This window comes from Cynocephalus volans, chromosome 10, assembly GCF_027409185.1.
Source record: "Cynocephalus volans isolate mCynVol1 chromosome 10, mCynVol1.pri, whole genome shotgun sequence".
In the NCBI taxonomy this organism is placed as follows: Eukaryota; Metazoa; Chordata; class Mammalia; order Dermoptera; family Cynocephalidae; genus Cynocephalus; species Cynocephalus volans.
In genome coordinates, this window is record NC_084469.1 from 35,178,395 (window position 1) to 35,202,478 (window position 24,084).

The window sequence follows — 24,084 nt, forward strand, 5'->3', positions numbered from 1 at the left end:
GTACCTTTATTCCCCCACCGCCAAATATACACAGCTTCCCACGTCAGTAAATGGTTGTGGGGAGGGAAGAGGTGGAGCCTCCCCAGTCTTTTTTCCTGCAATATCAGCTCCATCTCCTGTAGAAGTGGGGGATTAGCCTTGCCTGACCTTTAGGAACTTTTGTGGGGGAAAAGAGCTTTGAAGAGGGGAACTTTTAGAGGGGGATGAAAATAAGCCCTGGGAGGGAGGAAGGGAAGAGGAGGGGTAGCTGCATGTTACCTTCCCCTACCTCTCCCCAAATGGAGGGTGGAACAGATGCAAGGGAGGGACTCAAATGCTGTTCAGCCTCAGAATAAAGGCGCCATCCACTGGCTCAGTTACCTCCTGTGTACCAGCATCTTGTGTTGGGAATCTCACCCCCTCCCTAGGGACCAAGGACCACCCCTACAAAAAGAGTAATGGTTGGGTGATACTCCCTCAAGCCAAAGAGGAGCTCCTCAACCTGTTCTAGGAACCCAAGTAACCTAGAAATGGTGGGAGAGAATACAATGGGCCAGACATGGGGGAAGCCCCCAGCTCTGGGGTCAGGTTCCTGTAGGACTTCTACCCTCCCTCCTCAAGGCCTGGATATAGACTAAATTTCAGCAGGTCAGGCAGGGGGCCTAGTCAGGGGACTACTTTGCCTTTGGGACCAGAGCAAAATAGTGGAGGGCAGGCTAGGGAGATGTGGGCACATTCTCCTTCCCAGGAGGGGCAGGGAGAGTGGCAGTTTGCATGGCGAACCCCTCACTTCCTCTTCACTGCCCCTTCACTTTCTTGCTGCCCCTTTCCCAGTCTCTCTTCACACCCACTCCTGGTCTGTCCCAATCCCTTCTTCTGTATCAGGTTTATTGGTTGTACATATAAATTATACTTTCCTTTCTGTGTGCTCTGTTATTTTTGGCTGGGGGGGAGTTCGTGGGCGGTGGGATAAGGAAGGTTATTGCTTTCTGCCTTTCATCATACCTTTTTCTCTGCCCCCCCAACCCTTTTTTTATTTTATTTTTTTAATCTTGTGATTTCCTTTTCCTCATTTTTATTTCTTGGATCATTCACGAAAACAGGCTCTTTTTCCAACCCCAACCACGTGATGAACTCAGTGTAGAGATGGAGGGTAAGCAGCAGGATTCCTACATGGCCTCTGGTTGCCAGCAAAGAGAGAGCAGGACTCACTGGACAGAATGTAGTGGGAGGAGTACCTAGCAAGATTCAAAACTGCCTTTCAGTCATCCTTTTGATCATCCTTTCCACCTCTGAGTTGCTTAGTTCCTTTAAGTGTCAGTAGAGGTCACTACAGCTTCATAGGTTCAGTCTGAATAGGAAGCAGAGGCACATACTTTTAAGGAGCTGGGGGTCAGACCTGCGTAGCTTACCAAACGTTTCAACTGATGGACACTGCCTTCACATGTACTGTTCACTAACAGCCCCTCAGAGGTTGAGGGAGGCCAGACACTTAGTTCTTGGGGATATTATATTTTAAGAAAAAGAGATTAAACCCAACAAACATTTATTGAGTTCTTACTATTTACATTAACACTGTTGTTGGCCCTGGAAAATAAAAAGTCACAAGTCAGTCACTCCTCCCATGGAATTGATACGCCATGGGGGGTGGGGGGGCACCCAAAAAAAACAATGAAATATAAATAAAAGGGTGGGGGAAGGGGCCCTACTAGGTTGAATGCTGAGAAAGGCCTCCCAAAATGCCAAAATATGGTTATAAAAATTGAGGTTTATATACCCCATAAATGTGTGCAATTATGATGTCAATCAAAAATAATTGATAAAACAGACTGTAGACCCCTTAAAAAACAGGTTTACACACTTAAGTTCCCATTTTAACTCAGAAAAATGTAACACAATAAGATTTCTTCAGCAATAGAATGTTAATTTAGAACTTTCAATAAAATAGTGTATCAGTTATACCAACTGTGTTAAATATTCCACCCACAGATGGTGATATCCTAGCGAGTGTAGGATCTAGACCAATGCTTCTTGAATTTTTACATGCACATAAATTATGTGGGTTTGTTAAAATGCAGTCTGATTCAGTAAGCCTGGAGTGCGATCCTGAGATTCTGCACTTCTAACAAGCTCCCACTGACACTGACGCTGCTGGTCCTTGACTATGACTATATTCTCATAAGATATTTACAGAATTTTAAAATAGAATTCATGGCATACAATAGGTGATGTCTCATTATGAAACACAAGTTTAAAATTATATGAACATGTTTTCAGTAGTGCGTTTCCCTGTGACAGTAAAGATAACAATATCAAAAGTTTAAGATTTGATGCCTTTATTAAATGGCTCTCCCTTCCATCCTTGATAGGCCCTAATTAGGTGCCTCACATAAATGTCCTTTGGACCTTCTGATACCTGCTGCCCTCGCAAGTTGAAGAGAAATTCTGAAATGAAGCAAAGTTCCCAATCTTATAGGCAGGGAAACATCTCAATTTTTGCAACACTGCTAGGAATGCAGAGACAAGCATACCAGCACCTTTACATGCCAGAGAAGTGAGATTAACGTGATACTAAAATTACCCTCTTCTCTCGTTCCATCCTTTAAAAAATTTCAAACCACTGACAAAGAATTGCTAAACTGGGACCTGTTGTTCCCACGCAACAGAGTCACCCTACATAAGCCAAAGTCACAGATAAGAAAGCAGTCTGCATTCTTCCCAGGGTAACGTAGGCTTTGTTTATATCATCCCTGGGCCAGCCCATCTTGAACATGAGAGGCTGGCACAGTCAGTAGCTGGGGGCGAGTTCCTCCAGGAGCCTTCCCAGCTCAGCGTGAACGCCTCCCAGGGTGTTCCCTTCTGTCCTCAGCTCAACTCTCATCACGTGCCAATCCCGGGATCTCAGAGGGGCTAGTCTTGATATCAGCCACCTGTATTAAAGCACGCCTTGAGGCTGTAGCCACCCCCCTCCTCCTGCCGTAGCTTCCCGGCTCCTCAGTTACAGCGTGCAACGGGTCATGTGGGCAATGTCTTTGATCTCCGGACAGTAGAGCACTGGGGGAAAGAAGAAGGGTTAGTGGCAGCAGGAGGATGCAACCGAACCCCGGCGTTCCTCGGCGCGTTCTCCCCGGCATCCTCCCCGGACGGCCCCTCACCGTTGCTAGGCAGCGGCCGCCGCCAGCGGCGCGCGGGAGCCAGGACCCTGTGCCAGAGCCGCCGCAGCGTGCGCCACCCCGCGCTCCTGGGCCCCGCCCCCTTCTCGCTGTCCTCCTCGTTGTCGGTCTCTCCGTCAGCGTCGCAGTTTTCCTTGACCGGGCTCCCAGCCTCGTCTCGTTCGCACTGGGCCCGCGCTTTTTCCTCCAACCGGGACCACAAGCCTGAGTCGAGAGCGAGCTCCATGACGCCGCCGCGCGGGAGCGGAGAGGGCGCGCGGCAGAAGGGGCACGTGACGACACGGCGCAGGCGCACCACGCGCGCGGCCGCCCCGGCGCCGTCGCCGCGTGCCGCCAGCTCGCGCAGGCAGGCGGTGCAGAGCGTGTGGCCGCAGCGGGCTCGCGCCGTCCCGGGCAGGCGGCGGGGCGCGCGGCCCCCGAGGTTGAAGGGACGATAGCAGATATTGCAGTCCAGTTCGCCCCGCTCCGGAAGAGAGGGCACCCTCACCAGGAGCTGCATCGTCCCCGCCGCGGACTCGAGGGCTTCACTAACGCTACCGTCTCAGTGTATATGAACGAGCCCACCCTCCTGCGGCTCGGGTCTTATTCTGGGGCCCGCGCCGCGCCCTCCTGCCCCTTTTATTAGTAAGGCCCCGCCCCCTGAGGCGTCACGCCGTAGACGTGCCGCCCCTTAGGGCGGTACGCGTGGGGGCGGTGGAGGCGAGAGGCCGGGAATGCAGGCGATGGCGGCGCCCCAGACCGGAGCCTTGGGGGGCACACCACCCATCCTCCCGCTATGCCTACAATCCCCACCCAGTACAAGGGCAGCACCCCTCACTTATATCATGGGCAAATCCTCAGGTCCTTTCCTGCAACCCCGCCCTTAGCCACTGGTACAGGTCTCTAAAGCTCCTGTGGCCTGTTCAGCTGCTCACGCTCTCCCAACCTCGCCTAGACAGACTTCCTAAGCCAGTTATACTTCCAGTTCTGTTCAACCTGTAGTGAGCTGCATGTTTGAAGGATGCTGCTCGGCAGTAGCTCTCATTCTGCCCTCAACTCTCCTTATTCTACGTGACCTCCCTATGTTCTTGTAAGATTGGCTTCCCGAACTTCATTCTCTTCAAAGTGCTCAACTCCTAGCTGACATCTCAGCCTAAGGAGGGACCTGGTTTCCTGGACCATGCCTTAGGAATGCTGGGAATCCTTTCCTTCCGGAGCATCCAGGCCTGGACACCCACACACCGTGATGGCTCCAGCAGAGCAGCCCAGCATGAGTTCTGACTCAGGGATCTGACTGCTCCATAAGTAAACAGGACGTGGTGCTCACAACCCACATTCCCTGGTGGCACCACACCCACACCCAGCTGCCTTGCCTCCTTACCCTCCTTTCCTGGACCTGTAGCCTAGGTTCTGTTGTGAAAGGTAATAACAGTCTAGAGCCAGCTGGCTTGAGTTCAAATCCTAGCCCCTACCCTTACTAGTTGTGACACTTTGAGCAAGTTACTTAATTACTCTGGGCTTTGATTTCCTCATCTATAAAATGTGGGTAATAATAATGAGGATTGAATGACCTCATATATGTAAGGTGCTTAACATGGTGGCTGGCACACAGTAAACATCAGGTAAGTATTAGCGATTATTACTATCCTGTGCCCCCAGCCTATATTGTGTTCACTTTAATTTCTCAGTACCCACCCCACCCCCCAATTTCTCAACACCCAACATTTTCAACACCCATCTCTCTTGGTCAATACAAGATGGTCTTCTCTACACCCATGGCATTTACTGACAATAACGGGCAATGTATACCTGGTTTTGTTTTTTAACTAAATTGTTAAAACCTAGAGGGTAATCTTTTGTGAGGAGGTACACCATTATTTTTAAGCAAACATTTCAGAACTTTTGAGTTGTCTTCATGGTCATTCGGGACACTGTCGGTTTTTCCCAGTGACGCTATCATAATTCAAAACTTCTTTGGAACTTCCTTTTAGTGTTCCTCACATCTTTTAATATCTTCAATTGGTGATAAATCTTAATCTTGTAGATTCGATTATATACATACTCCCAAAGTGTTTGACAGTCAAGGCTCCTCTAAGGTCCGTGTCTGTATATCAGTTGCCTGCTCCACGGGCTTTCTTGTTAATCTTTAAAAACCCAAACTGATGATCTCCCTGTCCAGACCAGCATTTCTTTTCAGTGTTTCCTACCACTTCCTTTGCCCTACTCCAGAAATGTAGGTGTCATCCTTGATCCCTCCCTTACCCCTCCCGTTCCTTTACAGACCCCAACACCAAGCCTGGTTCATTTGCCTCTTAAATCTCTCTAATCCACACACTTCTCCCCACTTCCACACCACCCTAGTCCAAGCTGCCATTATCTCTTGCTTAGATCCCAGCAGGAGCCTCCTAACCACTCTGCCCACAGGCATTCTGCAGGCTTCTCTCCATATTTTTGTTTACAATGATCTTGCCAAATCTCAAACACATTCATGTCTTGCCATACACTCCTTCCACTCCTGTTTAAAACCTTTTAATGTGGCAGTTGTTCAGTGGCCCCACATTCCTTTGCAACATGACTTTGCTGCTTCTCCCATTAAGAATTGGGGTCTCTTTTCCTGTCCCTTGAATCTGGGCAGGCCTCATGACTAGCTTTGACCAATAGGATGTGACAGAAGTGATATGTGAATTTAGAGCCAAGTCCTTCAGTGGCCTTGCAGCTTCTGCGTTTGTCCCCTGGGAATGCTGCCCTGAGATCACCATGTAAGAAAGTAGGTTTAGACTACTGGAGGATGAGGCCACATGGAGGAGAAGAGGAGCTCCAGCCAATAGCCAGCACTAATTGCCAAACATACTAGTGAAGCCATCTTTGATTTTCCTGCTCAGCTGACCTGCTGGCTAAGTGCAGTCACATGAGTGAGTCCAGGTGAAAACAGCAGAGGAACTCCCAGCTAACCCACGTGATCATGGGGAAAAATGTTTAAAAGTTGTGTCAAGCCACTAAATTTTGGGGTGATTTGTTGTGTTTCAACAGATAACTGAAATAGAGGGTTTTCTACTGTCTTTAGGATAAATATCATACTCTAAAGTACCCTGAAGGCCCTGTGTGTTCTGAACTCACCCATGCCTCACATTCTGCTCCCATTCCCTATTTAGACACTCTGGCTTTGGAGACCTTTGGCTTGCATGTTCCTTTCTGCCACAAGGCGTTTGCATATGCTATTCCCCTCACCCTGTTGCTTTCACCTTATTAACATTTACTCATCCTTCAGCTCTCAGTGCAGTCTTACCATGTCAAATAATCCACATTCCTCCGGTAACACCATGTGCTTTCCTCTGGACTTTGGGCAACTGAAGTTTGTATTTGTTTGGTGGATGCGTGATTGTGTCTCTCCTAGCAGTAAGCTGCACAAAGGTTGTTCTTTGTCTGGTTTTGTTCACCACTGCATCCCTGTGCCATACCATAGTAGGTCTCAATAAACAAATACTTGTTAGATTAATGAATGAGGTAAGCGATAAATGTTTATATACAAAGGAGGTGTGACATTAAAGGGAGGTTTTTACAAGGGGTTTCTAAACTGCCTCTAAAGGTAATTCTGAGGGGCATTTTAAAAATGTTTTGAGCAACGGGAAGGCATCATTAAATAAGTGCATAAACCTCCAGGGTACGTAAGGAGAATACTATCGAATTGATAAATTCTTGTATGTTTGTTACAGAATAACTAATAGTTTAGTCATACATTTTGCTTCTTTGTTGACTCCACTGTTTTCCAAAATGAGTGGGAGATGATAGGGGTGGATGTAAGTATTCATTAGTTGATCCGGTTGGTTGCTAATTCAGTAAATGGCATGCTGCTGACTTCTCTTTTGGAAATTAGTTTTACTCTGCTTGCCCTGCTTCAGGATTAAGGCAGGATGGGGATGGGTAGAAGAGAGATGGTAAGGTTGTATTTAAGGAAGGCAGAGCTCATCCTCCTGTGCCTTGTGATCTTTAAATGTTGTAACTTTCCACCCACTTTCTGTCCCAGGGAAATCAGAGGCCTTTGGGTGAAAAACAGGGGCATTATCTGATATCTGACATAACCCCATTTGATTCTGCTTTTCTGTCCCCCTTACCCCTGATCTTCAACTTTTCTTTTTTTCTTTTAAAATTCTTTTTTTTTAAAAGATGACCGGTAAGGGGATCTTAACCCTTGACTTGGTGTTATCAGCACCACACTCTCCCAAGTGAGCCATGGGTCAGCCCTTTTCTTTTAAAATTCTAACTCCTGGGGCCGAGCCCGTGGCACACTCGGGAGAGCACGGCGCTGGGAGCCCAGCGACGCTCCCCGTCGCAGGTTTGAATCCTATATAAATGGCCGGTGCACTCACTGGCTGAGTGCCGGTCACGAAAAAAAAAAAAAAAAGGCAAAATAAAATTCTAACTCCTGGACTGGCCCCGTGGCTCACTTGGGAGAGTGTGGTGCTGATAACACCAAGGCTGCAGGTTCAGATGCCATATAGGGATGGCCGGTTGGCTCACTGGCTGAGAATGGTGCTGACAACACCAAGCCAAGGGTTAAGATCCCCTTACCGGTCGTCTTTAAAAAAATAAAATAAAATAAAATTCTAACTCCTTTCCTTCTCTCTGTATCCCCTCAACCATAGACGGGTCTTCACTCTACCTCTGCTTCACAAAGTCACAAAGCCTCAACCTCAGAACAGCCTCTCCCACTCAGCCACAAGAAAACCCCTCAGACAGTTCCTTGGCATATGAGTGGTAACTGGGCAAGAGGGAAATAAGAAGTACAAGACGAGGAAGAAGTATGGCTAATACCGTTTTACAAACAAAAAACAAGGGCAAGGGTGTCAGATAGCTGGGTCTCGCATAGAAAGAGAAGCAACAAAACTATGAAGCCAGATCTCTGGTTCTAAAGAATGTGGCAACAGAAAGAAGGAAGAAAACTGGGGTCTGAGGTACCTGGTGCCTATGTCCTTGATGAGAGCAGTGACTAGGAGCCTGATGCCTGTGTGACTGAGGTGAATGAGCAATGTAGAGAAAGCTAGTGCTGGGAGCTTTCTAATGGAAGGGAGCAAGAGGGCCAGACATGTGACTGCAACCCTAAGCTCCCAACCCCCTGCAATTCCAGACACTGTAAGAATCAAGCTAAGATTTTATTTATAGTTCCCTGGGAAGTCTTACAGAAGAGGACAATCATTATTGCTTTAGGATTATTGCCAGGAGGAAAACTGCAATCCTCCACTGCCAGGTAGAAAGTTCTGCTCAAGGCTCAAAAGTCTCCTCAGACCCTTTAATGTCAGCCCTTTGTCTCTGCTATGACTTAAAAGCTTTCACTAATTCCTGCAAAGCACAGCCCAACTTTGTTTTCCAAGGGCCACCCTGGCCACTTTTGCCAGAGCATACTATACATCTGCTATCAAATTTCCTTTTACCTTTGTCAGTGCTGTGTCACTGTATTCCACACGTTTACCCCCATCTCAGCAAGAAAAAAGTATTACACTAATTCTAGTTTTAAGCCGTCCTCTACCTCCGGGCTGGGAGGCTGGCTCCTGGTTTCCCAAAGATTATCGTTCCTGCCAGGACCAGCCTGGCTTCCTTTGTACCGAATAACGGTAAAGCCCCATTTCCTATGTCCAGATGACATCACAATTCACTTCCTGTTAGGTTATTACCCCTTGATGACATTTCAAAGGCCACTTTTGAGTTACTCTGCCTATTTCTTCTTAACTGCCAGGTTGTTTTTCTGGGTCTCGGCAATAGGGGGAAGATAGAAGGGAGCGAGACCAAGTGGCAGAGAGGGGAGGGCCCGTAGCTCATGCCAGGGATTAGCAAGAAGGCCTAGAAGAACGTAGGTAGAAGACGGGAGGACTGCTTTCTTTCACAAGGCCCTCTGCGGAAGGATATGGCTTTGCTCATGCGTATCTCTACTCGAAGCCGGAACTCGTTGGTGGGCGGGGCCACCTGGCTCTGGCCTCTGCGTTCAGGGACCCCGAGCGGGAGGGAGGCGGCTGTGGGGAAGCGGTTCCCGGGAGGCTGCAGCAGCTCTAGGTTGGGTCTGTGCGCCTCCGACGGACTATTTCTTAGAATGCGATTTGTTCCCCAGGAGCCCGTCTATCTCCATCACCGTGTGTGGGGTCATTAGGCTCAGCACCTGGAGGATAATAGGGCGGTGGAGAGGGCAGCACATGCTGGGTCACTGAAGAAGGGAACGGGGTTCGAGGACCCGGGGAAGCATCACCATGGGGCCGAGTGGCAAGGAAAGAGTCACAGCTGTGCTCCTGCCTCGCCTTGTCGCCCTGGGACCCTCGCCAGCAAAATGAGGACTTTGTAGTGGAAGACCTCACAGTGCCATTCTGGGTTGGACAGTGCGCCCTTGACTCCCGGGGAAGGGATCTGCCTCTGAGTCGCCGGCTCACCTGTAGAGCCCCCAGGTGTTCTATCAGCTGCTCTGCACTCGACACGCCCAGCAGGACCGAGCTGACACCCTCACTGCGGAGACACCACGCTGGGGCCAGAGGAGGAAAAAAAGAGAACTGATGGGGAACAGTGAACACATAGACTTAAGAAGTGTCTCTGAAGAAGACGGTCCTCCCTAGGGAAAAAACAGTCTTAGGTTTGGGATGGTCTCAGGACGCTGTCAGTGTCTCACCAATAGCAAGCTGGGCAACAGTGCAGCCCAGCTGGTGAGCGATGGGGAGAAGGTCCGTGACTTTGGCTTGTTGCTTCTTGCCATCCTCACTCTGCACTTTGTCCTTGAGCCACCGATAGCCCTGGAGGCCAAGGAAAATCAGCAAAAGACACCACACACACACACACACCAGCCCAGTTCTGCCATCCTGAGTCCCCAGATCTCACCTTGATTGTGGCCCTGCAGGTATCTGGGACTTGCCCGTTATACTTGCTGGTAATGAGACCACAGGCCACAGGGGACCAGGTAACTGAGCCAACACCTAAGAGGAAGAGGATTGGTGTGGGGAAAGGGACCTAGGGCATGGGTGAGGCCAAGGAAATGGTAGGGATAAGGAGGCTGCGAACCGATCTTATGGTAGAGCTCTGGCAGCTGCATCTCCACCTTCTCCCTCTGAAACAGGTGGTGTTCAGCTTGTTCACACACTGGAGGAATCAGATTGAATTGTCTGGCCATAGAGTAGGCCTCCTGAGTAGTGGTGGGGAAGAGATGAGGGTCAGAGCACTCCTTCCTTTTCCTTCCCTGCCCCCTCCCCCAGAGCAGCAGGGTTTGAACAGTGAGAACCAGTTGTGGGATGGAAGTGGGGTCACACACCATGATTTCTGCAGCCCCCCATCGGGATGTCCCCCCCGTACAGGGCCAGGCCCTGGTTGATGACGTAGGTCATGGCTCGCACAATCTCTAGGCACATGGGAGAGGGAGAATCTTGCTGTCAGACCCCTGGAATCTAGAACTCCAGATCTGCAGACCTCTGCCTGCCCCACCAAGACCCCAGGCATCCCTGTGGAGTCAGAGAGGTTCATATCTGTTATTTGCCTCTCTCCCTATCCAAGTTCTGGTATCTGAGCCACCACTGTGGAGCATGGGAGACCTTGTGAGCAGGGGCTGACTTCCAGCTGATGGCTTGAGGAAATGCTTGGTTTTGAAGGACTGTCAGGTTTGGGAGTGCTGCTTTTACCTTCCATAGGACTGTTGGGGTCTGAGCGATTGGCAAAGATGATGTCCACGTATCCCAGCTGGAGGCATTCCAGGGAACCCCGCAAGCCTGGAGGTGGGGGTGGAGAGAGGAAGATAAGCACCTCAGCTTCAGTTTACTAAGAATTCAAGCCTTACCCCATTGCCATGGCCACCTAAATCCCTATTCAAAGCCTCCAATCTAGAGCTTCAGAGAATGTTCCCTATTCTTCTGGCTTCCATACCCAGCCACCTCAGGTTGCCAGCCCAACTCTCACCCTCAATGATGTGTTTGCGGCTCAAGCCTCGCTCAGTGTCTGCCCTGTAGGAAAAGGTAAGTCAAAGATGAGGTATGGCAAAGGTAGGGCTGGCCTGGAGACATGAGGAACTGGGATCACATGGGTCCTCACAGGAAGGATGCAGACCTGGGGGAGCAGGTGCAAGACTGCTGTCCCCACCCCCATCCCATACACCTTCACACATTCTTTGTAGGTCTTCTCCCCGATCGTAGTGGGGCAGCCACTTACTGTCCTCCCCCAAAAATCTTTGTGGTGATGACATAGCTTGATCTCCTGGAAAAAAGAGAAATAGCAGAACCAGCAAGAAAAGAATTTTTGGATGATCATATCCCCAGCAACCCCCCAAAATGCAGTCTCACCTCCAACCTTTGCTCTTGAGGATGTTGCCTAGGGTTCTTTCTGCCCTGGAAGAAAGACAGTGCAAGGCACTGACCCCTCCAAGGTGGATCAATTCCTTCCGCTCCCTACCTTTCTCTCGCTTGCAAAGTAAATCATAAACCAGGAGCCCACTTGGGCTGTCAGCCACATCCTGGACTAAATAGGAGGGACTCCCGAAACTAGGGGTGTAGTTGTCCAGTTTTCATTCATTCATTCAACAAATATCTGTTGTGCATCAACTATGTACCAAGCCCTGTTGTGCGTGCTACAAGGATAGAATAGGATGAGAAAAGAGGGACAGACTGTGGTGGAGCCAGGGAGGACACTGCCTTGTCTGGCTTCAACCATCTGGTTGCCTTCTCCCATCTTTGAGCCTCTGCAAAATCCCACCCATTCTCCAAAGCTCAGCTTAGATTCTGCTGCATGCAGCAAATGTTTTCTGATTGCCACGGTCTATGGTCAGTCCTTCTTGTCAGCTTCCATAGCACATAATTATGAGCTAACTTGTGATGAATGTTAAGTTGTTATGGTGGACTATTACTGAAATGTTTTACTGTTTAATCTTTCATATCTCCCTGTCTTTGTTTAATCACTTAGACTGTGCACTTTTTGAACATATGTTGATTTCATCCCAGAAGCAGTGCCTACTCTTTGCAAGCCTCTGTATAGGTGTTTGTGGAAGAGCAAGACAAATGCCATGGCAGGAGGAGCCTTTGAGTTGAGCAGTGAATATGGCTGCATAAAGCAGTAATTAACTGTGTCAGAAGGCAGTATAAACTGCGTTAGGGGCTGGCTGGTTAGCTCACTTGGTTAGAGCACTGTGTTATAACACCAAGGTCAAGAGTTCAGGTCCCTATACTGGCCAGCAGCCAAAAAATAATAATAAAATAAAGTACTTTGGGAGCTCACTGGGGGTGGTGACCAACTTTGGGGAGTTGGGCAAAGGCTTCTTGGAGGAGCTGACATTGGAGCTGAGTTTTGAAGACGAGCAGAAGTGTTTGCCAGATGGAGAAGAGGCAGGGGTAGTTCATCTTAGGTTTTGGCTAAGCCCAATGTGAAGCCATGGATGTGTCACATGGCGAGGTGTGTTTGAAAATTCAGCTTTATAATCCTTACATAGTTGCACATAACTGATACCCAAGATATATTTGTTGGTTTTATTTAATGTGACTACATAGTATGCCCATTGACCTTCAAGCCAGAGAGGGACTGATGTTGGGACTACAACTCCCACAATGCTTTGGGGACCCATGGGCTGAAAGGTTGGACCTTAGTGTTCTCACAATTCCTAGGGCTCTTTAGAGGGAAAACAAGAAGCCCTAATGTTCTCTGTCTTCCAAATGTAACTTAGCTCTTTTACCCCAATCCTTACTTTCCTGCTGCATACACTTCGGCAGTGTCAAACAGGTTTACACCATGCTCATAGGCTACTGTCAGCACATCCTCTGCTATCTAAGGAGGTGAGAGAGAGTTGAAAGGTCAGTCACTCTCCCTCAATTACCTCTCTCACTGCACTCTAACCCTTCACACCTCAGCCCTGGTTTCCACATTCTTTCCCCTTTCCCCATCCTCCAGCTTCAGATCCCTCATTCCCCATGCTGCTTGTCCAAACTCCTATCCAGGTCCATTTCCTTTTTTTCTGGTTCCCTCACACACCCTCACCCTGCTTCTAGGTCCCATCACTTATGCCTCATACCTCATCTGAGATCTGAGAACCAAATGTGACCCAGGTACCTGCAAGAGAGAAGCCAAGCAGGTGAGAACTGTGGGAAGCAGGCCATGAAAGAATGTCCCTTCCCTGAATTCTCGTTCTAACTCACCCAGGCCAAGACAGGATACCCGAAGACCAGATTTTCCTAGGTTCCTGCAGGATACAGAAGCAGCGGGAAGGGGTGGAGCCTCCATTAGGGACCTAGATTATCAGCCCTCAGCTCCTCTGCTAACAGACTGAGAAGCCCTCAGGGTGTCTCAGTCCAAAGAAACTAGACCCAGAGGGCCTATAGGATTAAGCAGTGCTATCTCCATAGCAGAAGCTCTAGGAATATTATTGAAAGAACAACTGAACAAATAAATGATTGTTCCTTTGGAGCCACTGTCCAATACCTCTTTTCCCTCCGATCACATTGAAGACATGGTGTCTGGTTTGTCTTTCTTCTGGGTGAGGTCTTGTTTGTGTTTGAGTCATCTCTGGGATGTGTGGAGTAAGGGGCTAGGAGAAATGTGGATGATTGTGGTGAGTTTGTGAGAACAGACTCTAAGAGTGCTGTACTAAAGGGCAGATACCAGGGTGGCAGAGGTAAACCAAGTCAAGTTCAGGCACTCAGACAGGCAAGGGTCCCTAACTAGGTTAAGGGGATGGGTAGATGAACTTCCAGCAAAGGCAGATAGAATACCTGGGAAGGAGTATGACAGGAAAGCCTAGATTCCCTCTTCCCCTCTCCACTCCCTCTCCTCCTATTGGCTTGTGAAGACTGTCTCTGAAACAGCAAGCCCCCTCCTCCTCCCAAGGCTCCCCACCCGGTTGTCAGCTTCCCAATCAGGGACTGCCACTTGGAGGGGATCAGATTCCTCAGGTGACAAAGCAGGTCAGATCAGGGTCCTCGGGCTCATTCCCAAGCAGGAACCCTCTCCTCCCACCTACTGTGAGTTCTGAGAGCCCCTGGTTTCCGTTCTCTGAAAATCAGTTACATTTTGGTCCACCTTCCCCACCCAGTCCCTGTCTCTCAGCATGGGGATGAAAGATGTGGTCCATCCTTCCCACAGGCCCCACTCCCCTTTCCCCAAGAAAGGTGGCAGAAGACCGGACCCTTGGGGCAGGTGGGAGCAGTATTTGGGTGAGGCACCCCGAGCAGGCCTGAGTGAGAAGGCGTTTTTTTCCTCCCTCCTCTCCCCAGGACTCCAACCCAAGGACACTCCATTAGAGGAGGGTGCAGCCTGGAGATCCGTGTATCCCTGGCCTTCCTAGAGGTAAGAAGGGAAGCCCTGGAGCATCCCCTGGGTCTGATAATACCCGGTCAACCTCCTTACGCTTTTTTCTTTCATAGGGGTATCAATGGAGACCGAGAGAGGGATCGAGTAGGAAAGTGCTGGTGACGGGAGGAAGAGATGGAATGAAGGGGAACCTCGGGAACCTTCTTAGCGAAGTTTGTAGGGGCCTTGGCAGCCATCCCGAGAAGCCTCAAGGGTCCCGAAAGGGGACAGGATGGGGTGGGTTTCCGGGCTACCCCCATACCTGTATTTCATGCCAGTGCCTCGGCTGGTGCTCTCTCGGAGGGCCCCAGAAGGCGCTGGGGGTCGGGGGACCAGTGCGGCTCGGGCCTTGGGGCCCGACCCGCCACCCCCCGAAGGATTCCCGTGTCCCCCGCCGACCGGCCCGCCGTTACCGCCCCCGGGGCCTGGCCCGGGTCCACGCAGACGGTCCTCACTGCTCCGGCTGCGAAGGCTCTGCTCGGTACACGCGATAGACACCTGCATGCCGGCTGGCCAGGGCGGGGAAAGGGGCTCTCAGGGGGCGGGAGGAGGGAGCGGGAAGCCCGCGGATGGAAACCCAGGGGCGCAGTGGGGTGAGCCCTGGGACAGCGGGAAGGTTGAGGAGGCTGCGGCTGGAGCCGGCAGGCAGGATCGGGCCAGCGGGGGGCCGGCTGCTGGAGGTCGCGGGAGGGGAGAAACGCGGGGGACGCCAGCGGTGGAGATACTCAGAAATGGGGGGCACTGGAGCACGGAGTAGAGGGGGAAATAAATGAGGGTAAAGGTCGGGGGCAGTCCCTGGGGAGAGACCCAGGGATGAAGGGGACGGGAGAGGAATGCCACTTCAACGTGAACCTCAGCGGGACCCGCTAGGCCCCCGGCCGGGGCGGCAGTTGGCCCAGCTTATCAGCATGCAGGCACCGCCCCCTCATCTGCATAGAGCCACCCGCCTCCCAGCCAAGCCTGCCGCTTATCTGCATAAGCCCCTCCTGCCGAAGGCTTCGCAGCTTGAATATTCTGTGAGCAGAACGCAAGAGGGTGGTTCTTGCACCCTCGGACTCAGGCATGTCAGTCTTCCCAAGAAAGTGGTTCTTTATCGGGAAGGATTTTGTCCCCCAGTGGACATTCAGCAAGGTTTGGAAACATTTTTGATTGTCATCACTGGGAGTGAGGAGGGATGTGCAATTGGCATCTTGTGGGTGGTGGCCAGGGTTGGTGCTAAAATCCTACAAAGCACAGGACAGCCCCAACAACAAAGAATTATCTAGCCCAAAATGTCAATAATGACGCAGTTGAGAAACCCATCAGCCTCTTCTCAGGCTTCAGGGGGTTGGGGCCACCCTATTTCCAGCCTTCAGGAGTGGGGCAGACAGGAAGGGTCCCCTCAAACTGACACGCTTGGGCCACCGAGGGTGACAAAACGTTTATTCTGTGCTTCTCACAGCATCAGATAGGGGATAAAACTGGAAAGAGGGGCTGGTTTGGAGATGGAAGATTTCTGTGGGCTTCATTCTGGTGATGGAGGGCACCAGGGCAGGTCTTTAGGGTGTTGCCCTAGGAGGGTGTAGGTGGAGGGTCTTACAGTGGGGGACCTCAAGGGGCACAGGTTAGGAAGGGCCCCAGGCAGACAGATTCTTCTGAGTGAGGTAGGGTGCTTCAGCCAGCCCGGGCGGAGAAGAAGGGCAGAGAGCGAACGTAGGAGTCCAATCGAGAGCGGAAGAGCTCACTCTGCACAGTTTGGCCCAGAGGGCACAAGGGATTCTTCACCACCAGCTCCACGTATAGCTGTGGAGAGGGAGGATGTTAGAGCCAGGCTTTGGACACTTCTTGTTTTCAACCCCAAACCTTAGGAGTGTGTGAATGCACAAGCAACAATGGCTGGGAAGCAAGACCTCTCTGAGGGGAACTGGTGGTGGGAGTGTTTAAGGATCTAAAAGCCCCTAAGAAAACTCTGAATTCAATAGAGATATAATACGCTAGGATTAAGGCGGTGTCTTGGGGCTCTGGCTGTGGCCATAGCTATTAAGGAGCTCTGTGGGAAGGGTCCCCGGGGCTGGCACTGACCGAACTGTAGATGTGGTGGAGCACATCTCGGATGGGTCCCACGCCCAAGTCAGTATTCATGACAACCTTGATCCCAGTGGGCGTCTCGTAGTAATGGAGTTTGTAACGGCTAGTTTGGAAGGCCAGGAAGCCGTCCTTCCTGCAGAAATGAGGAGGAGGTTAAAGAATGGGAGTGGGATCTCTCTCAAAGAGATCCTTCTGATCCCCTCAAGGTCGCCTCCCTCTTCCTCTATGGTTTGTAGGAGGCTGGTTGAGTAAAGACACCGCCCATCCTCGCCCCTCAATTTAGCCCCGCCCCCAACCTCTCAACTTTCAGACCTTCCCCACCCCCGTTCCTGTCAGCTCCAGCACTCCGCTCTGGACTCAGTCTCTCTCTAAAGTCCCCGTCTCCTCTCTAGGCGCCAATGCCCGCTTCCACTCGAGTAAATTTTCCCCACCCCCAGATTCCCAAGGCTAGCTCTCCTCTCAGCATCCCCTCTGATTCCGCGTACATGTCTAGCGGGGACATCTTGCTGACAAACGAGCGTATAGAGAAGAGCATCCCGTACATCAGCTTGTACTCCTGGAGGGAGAAGGGCAGAGTTAGCTCTCGGTTGCTGAGGGAGACGGGGTGGGGTAGGAACAAGTCGGGGTTTCGAGAGGAGGGGCTGGGCTGGTACTATGTGTGTTTGGAGATGCGAGGTCACCCGGGCTGCACCGGGGCCCTCTCATCACCTCCTCCTTGGGGATCCCCGCTTGCTTCTTGCGGTGCCACTCGCTGTAGTGCAGACAAACTCCATTCCGGTCAAACAGGTACAGGTTGTGGACAGTCATCTGTAGGGCAGGGAGTGTGAGCCTCGCCGCGGTACCTCCCCCACTCCGTGCGCCCGGGTTCTCGGCGCGAAGGTGGGGACCCCACCCCCAGACTCGCCGGAACTGCTCCGAGTGCCCGTCACGAGCCACTTCCGGTTTTCGCGGAGCCCCGCCCCAGCAGGTCCTTACACGGCAACTGCGGAGTATAATCCCACCCCAGTACGTCTCTTCAGACTCCGCCTCCCTCCGTTAGCCAATCCGTGGCCGCCGGGACCGCGCACGCGCGCCCTGGCTCTCGGGTTCTGGAGACTTTACGAGCGGCAGGGATCGTGGTCTCGCGCACAAGTGACGTCATCGAGACGAGAGGCGGGGCTGCGGGCGGTGGGCGGGAGGCTGCCAACGGTTTTGAGTGTGCAGGACAGCGCGAAAGCGGAGTATACGTCTTTTCGGACCAGGGCTCAAGGGAGGGGGGCAATCCCTTGTCCTTGGCAAAATTGGGGGCTGAGGACTGCAGGTGTGGAGAGTAGTCAGACGGGGTGGTTGCGGTGGATCTCAGGCTAGGCTTGAGGGCGGTGTGCTTTTTAGGGACGTCCGAGGCCGTGACTGAGGGTTCACAGGTTTCTTTTGGGGCGGTTGAGGGAGGGATTCTAGGGAGCCCTGCTATGGCTTTCTTGCCAGGAGGAGTCGGAGGGGATATACAGGGGGGTTGATCCTGGGTAGAACGGGTGAAGTGGGCGGGGAGCGCGGGGCCTGAGGTTCCTGCCTCTCTCAGGACTGGAGCCAGTTGAGGGACAAATAAGGCAGCTGGACAGAAACTTGGCTCCTGGTGGATTTGGGTTCGTTTCGGTTTGCACGTTCTGGGAGTGAGAATTTAAGAGCTCATGCCCAGGGATAACCTGTGCCTCGGTTGATCTGCAGCTTCCAGCACTCCTAGTTAGGAAGAGGAACTTCAGTGGTCCTGTTGCCCACAGTAGGTCTTCTCTCCCCACCCCCTCTGCGCTGCACCTCCTTTTCCGCCGTTCCCAGGAACTGGAGAGAGGAATGCTTTTGCCTTCTTCCATGGCCTCTGGAACCCGTAGGAACCTTTCCTCTAACCAGAAAACCTTGGTACCCTTATTCACCAAGGATCCTTGGCGTGGAATCTTCCTCCCTTCTCCCAAATCTTTCTCTGTGAACTTTTCCCACTGGACTCTCCTAAAGCAGAACTAGGAGTTCCCAGCTTTTTGCTGTCTCCAATTGTCTATTCCCTGTACTCATGGCAACAACAGCTACGAGCCCCAGTTCACCTCTTCGGTCCGAGGACCTCCTGAGTGATTCATCAGAACCCCCGGGGCTAAATCAGGTGTCATCTGAGGTGACTTCCCAACTCTATGCTTCTTTGCGCCTCAGCCGACAGGCAGAGGCCACAGCCCGAGCCCAGCTGCATTTACCCTCCACCTCCCCACCTCCTCATGAGGTGTTAGATTGCTTGGCCCAGGAGCTGAGTGGCAGCTTGTCAGTCGGATTGGAGAACAACTTGAAGAAAAAGGTAAGGGAGGTGTGTTTTGGGGACCTCTATCTAGGGTATTAGACACCAGAGTCTTAGGACTGGGGGTGGTAAAAGAAAGAATTGCTGAAATTTGAACTCCTATTGTTGGATTTCAAATTCCCTTTAATTACATCATTAGTCATGCTTATTCTTGGGAGCAAATGTTTATGAGGGAGAGCGTGACCTGGGACACCATAATTTGGAAAATTGTCAAACTTTCTAGAGTTTTTTGTCAGAGACACCTGCGCTGTGAGGTATATTGGTGGTACTGGGACCTGGGCTCTGGAAGTGGGGATAAGGTTTCTTGGTCCCAAAAGGGGACTAGGGACTTAAGGAAAGCAGCAAAATATGCTAAGATTCTTTCAGCCCAAAACTATTTTGATTGTATGGCTCAAAATTTGGGCATGTAAATCATTAAAATATGGTTTAATCAATTATACATATTACAGGGAAGATAGGTATTGGTGTTAGATAGAAAAGGTCTTATAATCAATTTGCAGACTAGTTAGGTCTTCTAGAATTTGAAAACTGATAGCCATGGACTATACAGTCTTTAGATAGGGTATTTGCTCTTTAGTTGGCAAGAATCACCACCAGTCTTTTATACCTGCCTAATTAATTAATTTACACTATCTTTCGGCTTCTGGAGGCATTTGGGTTTCTGACTCAAGGTTAAGACATCCCCTGTTGTGTCCGTTTTGTTTTTCTTGCTTTCCCAGGTGCTGGAGGAAAAGTCTGCCCTCCAGACTTTTCCAGGATATAGATTACGTAGATTTCATCTGATTTTCATGTGGCTTTTTTTTAGGATGGTTCTAAGCATATCTTTGAGATGGAAAATGTTCGGGGTCAACTCCAGACTATACTTCAAACCTCACGTGATACGGCCTATCGTAAGTAAATCCCTTCCCTAGAACTATGAAGGAGAACCTAGATTTAAGGGGTGGGAGAAAGTGGAGAGAGGAAACAGAGAGAAAAACCTAGCCCTCAGAGACAAGAGATTTCAGGAGAAAAGGCTCCCATTCTTTGGGAGAAGGGGTGAAAGAATGGGGAAAGTAGAAAGAAAGGGCTTCTCCTCCCTTCTCCTTCAAATGGTCCCTGTTCCCATCCTGACCTGACCCTGACTGTGGGGTCCCTCTGGCTGCCTGCAGGGTATCCCCTCACTCCAGGTGCTGGCTCAGAGAGACGGGAAGAGGACTCCTTTGACAGTGACAGCACAGCCACCTTACTCAAGTGAGTTCTGCTTGGGGTTCTCCTAATTGCTTGCTTTCTTGGAAATCTAAGTATTTTGTTCCTCAGTTCTCTGTTTATTGCTTTGGTACCTCTTAAAGACCTAAGAAGCTTGTCACTTAGGTTTTAGTTTTCATCCTTTCTATCTTCTATTCCCTTTACTCCTTCAGGAACATGGGCATTTGCTATCTAGTACTTGGCTTTCTTTCAACCTCCAGTCCTTCCCTCATAAGAGTTAGTTTATTTCTGCTGAGACCTTTATAAAGGCAGGGAGTGTGGTATAGAGGAAGGAGCATTATAGGGTGACTCACAGATCCTCATGCTATTAAATGGGTCTATCACTACCTATCTTTGTGACTTTGGGCAAGTCTCTTGCTCTTTCTGGGTCTCAGTTTCCTCATTTGTAAAATATCATGGTTGGATGAGTGGATCTCAAAAGCTTTCTCAACCCTAACATTCTCTACTTGGTTTGCTCAGCACCCGGCCCCTGCAAGATTTATCTCCATCTAGCTCAGCCCAAGCCCTGGAGGAGTTGTTTCCCCGGTACACCAGCCTTCGGCCAGGGCTCCCACTCAATCCTCCGGATTTTCAGGGTCTGAGAGATGCACTGGATTCAGAGCATACCCGCCGTAAGGTGAGATACAAAGGGTTCCTTTTGAAAGGAGCAAAGATTAGAGATAGGGGACTTGAGGTCTGGCTGGTTAGCTCAGTTGGTTAGAGCGCAGCCTTATAATACCAAGGTCATGGGTTTGGATCCCTGTACCCGCTAACTGCAAAAAAAAAAAAAAAAAAGAAAGAAAGAAATTAGGGGACTTCAGTGCTGAAAAGTGCTGAAGGTTAAGAGCTGAAAACTGGGACTTTGCTCAAATGTTCCTTCAGGAAGGCCTCCTTTAGCATTCTAATATGGCACTCTCTCCCCTCCAGGTAGTCAGTCAGATCACTCTGTTATTTCTTTCATATAACTTATCACTCAGATATATCTTGTTTGTTTCTCTCCCTTGAAATCTAAACTCCATGAGGGTCAGTACCTTGTCTTGCTCAGCACTGGCTCCCTAAAGTCTAGTATATATATACCTAACACATAGAAACACTTCATAAGCATTTGTTGATTGAATAATGAACTTTGCTAGCTTCTGCAAAGATATGTAGCTATTGATGATATAAGGAGGTTTATCTCTGTGAACCTCAGCCTTAATGTCAGAAGAGAACAGAGAGATGAACAAGGCAGAGATAAAAGTAAAAATCATTGATTGTTATTCTTGGAACCTTCTCTTCTTCTATTTTAAACTGTTTGGACATGAATGAAAGGCTTTCTCTTTATCCTTGCTATGTTTAATCATTGTCTCCAGTGAGCTTCTTAAGGCAGGAGTAACTTCCCACACTTAGCCATGTGAGTTGCTGCACCTCTGCCAAAAGGTTTATGGGAATTTCTCTCAGGAGATCTAGGAAAGGAAAGAGTCTGGAAACTAGGGACCTACTTCGTGAGAAGGTAAAGGAAGGTGTTAGAGGTCTCAGGCCTCAAGGTTCCTGCTCCAGATTTCCTGATTCTACATCTCCCAACCAATTCTGTTCTTGGGACCTAGGCTCTCTGTCTGCAGCCCATTTCCCCCTAGAAGAGCTGGAAGTTTGGTACTGTGGTCAGACTAAAGATGGGCAATACCCAGACTCTTTATCCTTCTTCCCAGCATTGTGAGCGCCATATTCAGAGCCTGCAGACCCGAGTGTTAGAGCTACAGCAGCAGTTAGCCGTGGCTGTGGCTGCCGATCGCAAGAAAGATATCATGATTGAACAACTGGACAAGGTGCCAGGGAAGCAAAATGTGGGTGGGTCTCTCCATGGAGAATATTAAGGGATAGTAAGTAAGGGAGTGGCAAGCCAATATTTCTTTGTGCCTGCTAAGAGCTAGGGTAAGGGGTTGTTTTACTGACTGTTGGGAGAAGGCGGTTGTTGACCTTGCTCCTGTGGGTAGAAAGAGGGCAAAAAAGTTAATTTTGAAATTCCATCTTACTTGCGTTTCCTGAGACCCTGGCCCGTGTGGTGGAGGGCTGGAACCGGCATGAGGCTGAGCGGACAGAGGTGCTTCGGGGACTTCAAGAGGAACGCCAGGTGGCAGAACTCACCAGAAGCAAGCAGCAGGAGGTGGGCAACCTGGATCATGTGGCATTAGAACTTAAATCACAGATCTCTAGATGGAAAGGGGTAGAAATATCTCTGGAATTAGAGGTCCCAACAAATTGACCTTGATCTTGCAGCAGCTGTCTGACAATTTTTCTCATCCCCTTGTTCCTCTTCCTCACTGTTTCTGCTGTCAGACTTCAGTTGTTGATGTCTTCTTGGTTTTCTCCACACCGTGCAGTCTTCTCTTTGGCCCCCAAGTCATTTAGTTAACTCTGAAGTTTCAATTTTCATTGTTAATGCTTTTTGAAGTATAGTATGTAGACATTTCCCTCAGTTGCTCTGTCTTATGTTCCTCTCTCCCTGAAAGACAGTAACCCGCCTAGAACAAAGTCTTTCTGAGGCCATGGAGGCCCTGAATCGTGAGCAGGAAAGTGCCAGACTGCAGCAACGGGAAAGGGAGACACTGGTGAGAAGACGGGCTGGGTTAATTTCATCAGAGGCTGTTAATTCTAGAGAGCTATGGGCTATTGGTGGTATTGTGGGATTTACGGTTTGAGTTGCCCCAGGGCAGTGTTTCCCAAAACATGTTCCTTAGAATACTGGTTCTGCTAGATATTCTACAAAAACAGGTTTTGTCACCAAGTAAGTTTCAGAGACTCTGTAAATTGTATCCTCATTAGAACATTAGAATAATCTGGGGAATTATGTTAAAATACAGTATAGATTTCTGGAAGCCATTCCCAGACTTTTGATGATGGGGTTGGGGAACCCAAATATTTTTAGAAATTTTCTAAGTGATTTTGTTCAGCCTGGTTTGTGAACTCTGGTCTAGAGCATAGCTGAAAGATGTATGGGGTGAGACTCAAGTTTCTTTGAGCTAAAATGATAAGATGATTATCCATATGAGTTAGTAACTAGTTTTGGCACTTGTTGTATGCATGACGCATGCTTGCTACCTGCATGCTGGTACTAGTTGTCTCAACAGGCTACATCCAGCAGTGCTGATGATTGTTGCTGCTTGACTAGTTCATGATTGTAGGCTGGATTTTCTAATGTTTGTGGAATTTCTTTTGATGATGATGAGGATAGCTATTGGGTAATGAATACTTACTATGTACCAGACACTGTGCTAAATTCTTCACAAATGCTTTTTACTTTAATCCTCACATGGTAGACTCTTATTATCTCCATTTTGCAAATAAGGATGTGTGCCTAAGTACGGATAGTAAATGACAGAACTAGGATTCTAAGTGGGATTTGAATCCTGGTCTACCTAACTCTGGAACAGGAGCTCTTATCTACTATATTATAATACTGTGAGCTTGTCAACTGTTATATTTTTAATGTGCATAATTCTCAGTGGGCACATTGTATGGGCAGGCTGCTAAGGATCTTGGTTTTTTCCCTGGGGCTTTAGGAAGAGGAAAGGCAAGCTCTGACCCTGAGCTTGGAGGTAGAACAGCAACGGTGCCAGGCCCTGCAGGAAGAACGGGATGAGGCTCGGGCTCGGCAACTCAGTGAGCATCGACAGTTGGAGACACTTCAGGTTGCCCTAGAAGAAGAACGGCAGACTTGGGCCCAGCAAGAACACCAGCTTAAGGAATGCTACCAGGCACTGAAAGAGGAGAGCCAGGCTCAGTTGGAAAGGGAGAAGGTAAAGACAGCAGTTGGAAGAGTTGGGGAATGGGAAACAGATGAAAGGCAAAATAATTCAGTGGAATGGGATGTCAGAATATGGGACATATATAGGGAACAGGGATGGAGAGTGAAGAGTTATACATGGGAGACAAGGTTGAGAGTGTAGGGCCAGCAGGAAGGGCTGTGGGCACCACATACATGGAAGGCCAGAGAGTGAGATTAAATAGGGATGGAAAATAGGACAAATGGGAGAATAGAGAGAAGCAGCTTGAGTTTTAGGGTATGAGAGGATGAATTGGGGG

The 24,084-nt window shown here is 49.7% G+C and overlaps 4 protein-coding genes across 11 annotated transcripts in view; 1 reads left to right on the top strand and 3 right to left on the bottom strand.

Annotated features, from left to right (window-relative positions):
- Nucleotides 1-2,298: 2,298 nt before the first annotated feature.
- On the bottom strand, nucleotides 2,299-3,651 carry RNF227 (ring finger protein 227). The gene is made up of 2 exons (XM_063113257.1): nucleotides 3,135-3,651; nucleotides 2,299-3,033 (listed from the first exon to the last, which is right to left on the bottom strand). Exons 1-2 carry the CDS (start codon nucleotides 3,649-3,651, stop codon nucleotides 2,978-2,980), a joined length of 573 nt encoding a protein of 190 aa, XP_062969327.1. The 3' UTR covers nucleotides 2,299-2,977.
- A 5,550-nt stretch (nucleotides 3,652-9,201) lies between these two features.
- Nucleotides 9,202-14,921, bottom strand: KCNAB3 (potassium voltage-gated channel subfamily A regulatory beta subunit 3). Its single transcript, XM_063111376.1, is given in 15 exon segments — nucleotides 9,202-9,279; nucleotides 9,545-9,633; nucleotides 9,778-9,898; nucleotides 9,984-10,078; nucleotides 10,164-10,284; nucleotides 10,411-10,446; nucleotides 10,448-10,497; nucleotides 10,775-10,861; nucleotides 11,049-11,092; nucleotides 11,298-11,342; nucleotides 11,429-11,473; nucleotides 12,820-12,899; nucleotides 13,144-13,181; nucleotides 13,268-13,311; nucleotides 14,680-14,921. Coding segments are annotated over 15 exon segments (1,215 nt in total).
- Nucleotides 14,922-15,822: 901 nt separating this feature from the next.
- TRAPPC1 (trafficking protein particle complex subunit 1) lies at nucleotides 15,823-17,432 on the bottom strand. The gene is made up of 4 exons (XM_063112490.1): nucleotides 17,193-17,432; nucleotides 16,970-17,040; nucleotides 16,479-16,617; nucleotides 15,823-16,199 (listed from the first exon to the last, which is right to left on the bottom strand). The coding sequence occupies exons 1-4, from the start codon at nucleotides 17,289-17,291 to the stop codon at nucleotides 16,071-16,073; spliced, it is 438 nt and encodes a 145-aa protein (XP_062968560.1). The 5' UTR covers nucleotides 17,292-17,432; the 3' UTR covers nucleotides 15,823-16,070.
- A 134-nt stretch (nucleotides 17,433-17,566) lies between these two features.
- The window catches only part of CNTROB (centrobin, centriole duplication and spindle assembly protein), a 33,333-nt gene continuing 26,815 nt past the window's right edge, over nucleotides 17,567-24,084 (top strand). For 5 of the 8 annotated variants that reach the window (XM_063110412.1, XM_063110414.1, XM_063110418.1 and 2 more), the window contains exons 1-9: nucleotides 17,567-17,615; nucleotides 18,189-18,798; nucleotides 19,604-19,688; nucleotides 19,947-20,028; nucleotides 20,503-20,659; nucleotides 21,711-21,827; nucleotides 22,049-22,165; nucleotides 22,512-22,610; nucleotides 23,562-23,798. In XM_063110412.1, coding sequence (XP_062966482.1) covers nucleotides 18,526-18,798; nucleotides 19,604-19,688; nucleotides 19,947-20,028; nucleotides 20,503-20,659; nucleotides 21,711-21,827; nucleotides 22,049-22,165; nucleotides 22,512-22,610; nucleotides 23,562-23,798 — 1,167 coding nt within the window. In that variant the 5' untranslated portion in view covers nucleotides 17,567-17,615; nucleotides 18,189-18,525. Of the gene's footprint in view, nucleotides 17,616-17,692; nucleotides 17,785-18,188; nucleotides 18,799-19,603; nucleotides 19,693-19,946; nucleotides 20,029-20,502; nucleotides 20,660-21,710; nucleotides 21,828-22,048; nucleotides 22,166-22,511; nucleotides 22,611-23,561; nucleotides 23,799-24,084 lie in introns of those variants that run through there. The other 3 variants (XM_063110413.1, XM_063110415.1, XM_063110419.1) reach the window with 3 other exon arrangements.

What these genes read in the sequence shown, in the direction of transcription:
- RNF227 (XM_063113257.1), bottom strand. Translation starts at nt 3,651, where the DNA reads ATGCAGCTCCTGGTGAGGGTGCCCTCTCTTCCGGAGCGGGGCGAACTG. An exon ending in GCGGCCGCTGCCTAGCAACG is followed by an intron (nt 3,034 to 3,134) that starts GTGAGGGGCCGT and finishes TCTTTCCCCCAG; the next exon opens with TGCTCTACTGTCCGGAGATC.
- TRAPPC1 (XM_063112490.1), bottom strand. Translation starts at nt 17,291, where the DNA reads ATGACTGTCCACAACCTGTACCTGTTTGACCGGAATGGAGTTTGTCTG. An exon ending in CGGGGATCCCCAAGGAGGAG is followed by an intron (nt 17,041 to 17,192) that starts GTGATGAGAGGG and finishes TTCTCCCTCCAG; the next exon opens with GAGTACAAGCTGATGTACGG. An exon ending in TCCACCACATCTACAGTTCG is followed by an intron (nt 16,200 to 16,478) that starts GTCAGTGCCAGC and finishes CCCTCTCCACAG; the next exon opens with CTATACGTGGAGCTGGTGGT.